This window comes from Antrostomus carolinensis, unplaced genomic scaffold (assembly GCF_000700745.2).
Source record: "Antrostomus carolinensis isolate BGI_N321 unplaced genomic scaffold, ASM70074v2 scaffold36627, whole genome shotgun sequence".
Classification (NCBI taxonomy): Eukaryota; Metazoa; Chordata; class Aves; order Caprimulgiformes; family Caprimulgidae; genus Antrostomus; species Antrostomus carolinensis.
This window is the reverse complement of record NW_010325951.1, coordinates 1,874-2,958: the sequence shown is the minus strand read 5'-3', so window position 1 is coordinate 2,958 and position 1,085 is coordinate 1,874. Positions and strand designations below refer to the sequence as shown.

At 63.6% G+C, this 1,085-nt stretch overlaps 1 protein-coding gene across 1 annotated transcript in view; it reads left to right on the top strand.

Annotated features, from left to right (window-relative positions):
• Positions 1 to 36: 36 nt before the first annotated feature.
• RNF215 (ring finger protein 215) overlaps positions 37 to 1,085 on the top strand; it is a gene marked incomplete at its 3' end in the record, with an annotated part of 2,765 nt that continues 1,716 nt past the window's right edge. Inside the window, 3 exon segments of the mRNA XM_029085824.1 lie at positions 37 to 108; positions 185 to 270; positions 953 to 1,007. Coding sequence (XP_028941657.1) covers positions 37 to 108; positions 185 to 270; positions 953 to 1,007 — 213 coding nt within the window.

Below are 1,085 nucleotides of genomic sequence, written 5' to 3'. Positions count from 1 at the left end.
CCTGCCCGCCAAGCCTGTGCCCTCCTGTCTCCGCAGATGAGACGAGCCCTGGTGCTGGGGGCATCAGCCCTGCTCATCCTGGCGCTGAATCCAAACGCCATCCGGGAGGTAGGACAGTCCCGGCCGCGGGTCCCCGAGCCGGGCTCATGCCCTGCTGACGGCTGTTGTTTCCTCTCCGGTGCAGCTGGACGTTTCCCAGCTTCTTGCCAAGCCCGTGATCGTGATCCAGTCCTCGGACAATGTCACCAAGTTGCTGGGAGCGCTGCTGCGGTACGGGCTGGGCAAGAGCTGCGGCTCTGAGCCTTGTCCCCTGCCTGGTCCCCTGCCGGGCTGTGACAGCCAGGGGCTGCCCTGGGGTGGCCCCTCACACAACACGTCACATTTGCTGGGCTGGTGTGGAGCTCACACTGTGCAGAGGCCAACTGGGGCCAACTGGGGCCAACTGGGGCTGGGCCATGTGTTTCCAGGGAGGGTTGGAGTCAGACCCAGCCCTTCCTCAGGGGCTGAGCTCTTCCGTGGGTCCCCTGACAGTGGCCTCGGCCAAGATCTTTAGGACCCTCATGACAAATTAGCCAGAGCAGCTGGTTGTCAGCACGACACCGGTGTCCCCACCCCCTTTGTCAGTGTTTATCCGCAGCCCCTGCAGCGTTAGGACCCCCTCGGTCCTTCTGGCACACGATAAATGGGTTTGGCAGCTGTTGGTGTCACAGATGGGGAAACTGAGGCACAGTGCTGGCAGGAAGAGACCTGTGCAGGGTGGCTCAGAGGGCTGCGCACAGCTGTCTGGCTGTCACCTCCCCTGTGTGTTCCTCTGTCCCCAGGGTCCCCCCTCACCCGTGGCTCCGCCTGGGCTGCCCGTCCCCAGGGGAGGGGGTGCCCCGGGCACTGGGTGCTGGCAGCCGGGTCCTGCTCTGCCCGCGGGACTGACGCTTGTCTGCCCTTTTGCTCACAGGGGGCTCCAGGCGACAGCGAAGATCACGTACCAGGCAGTGCTGCTGGAGAACCTGGTATGTAGGTCCTCTTCCTCCTCATCCTCATCCTCTTCCTCCTTCCTCTTCTTCTTCCTCCTTCTCTTCTTCTTCCTC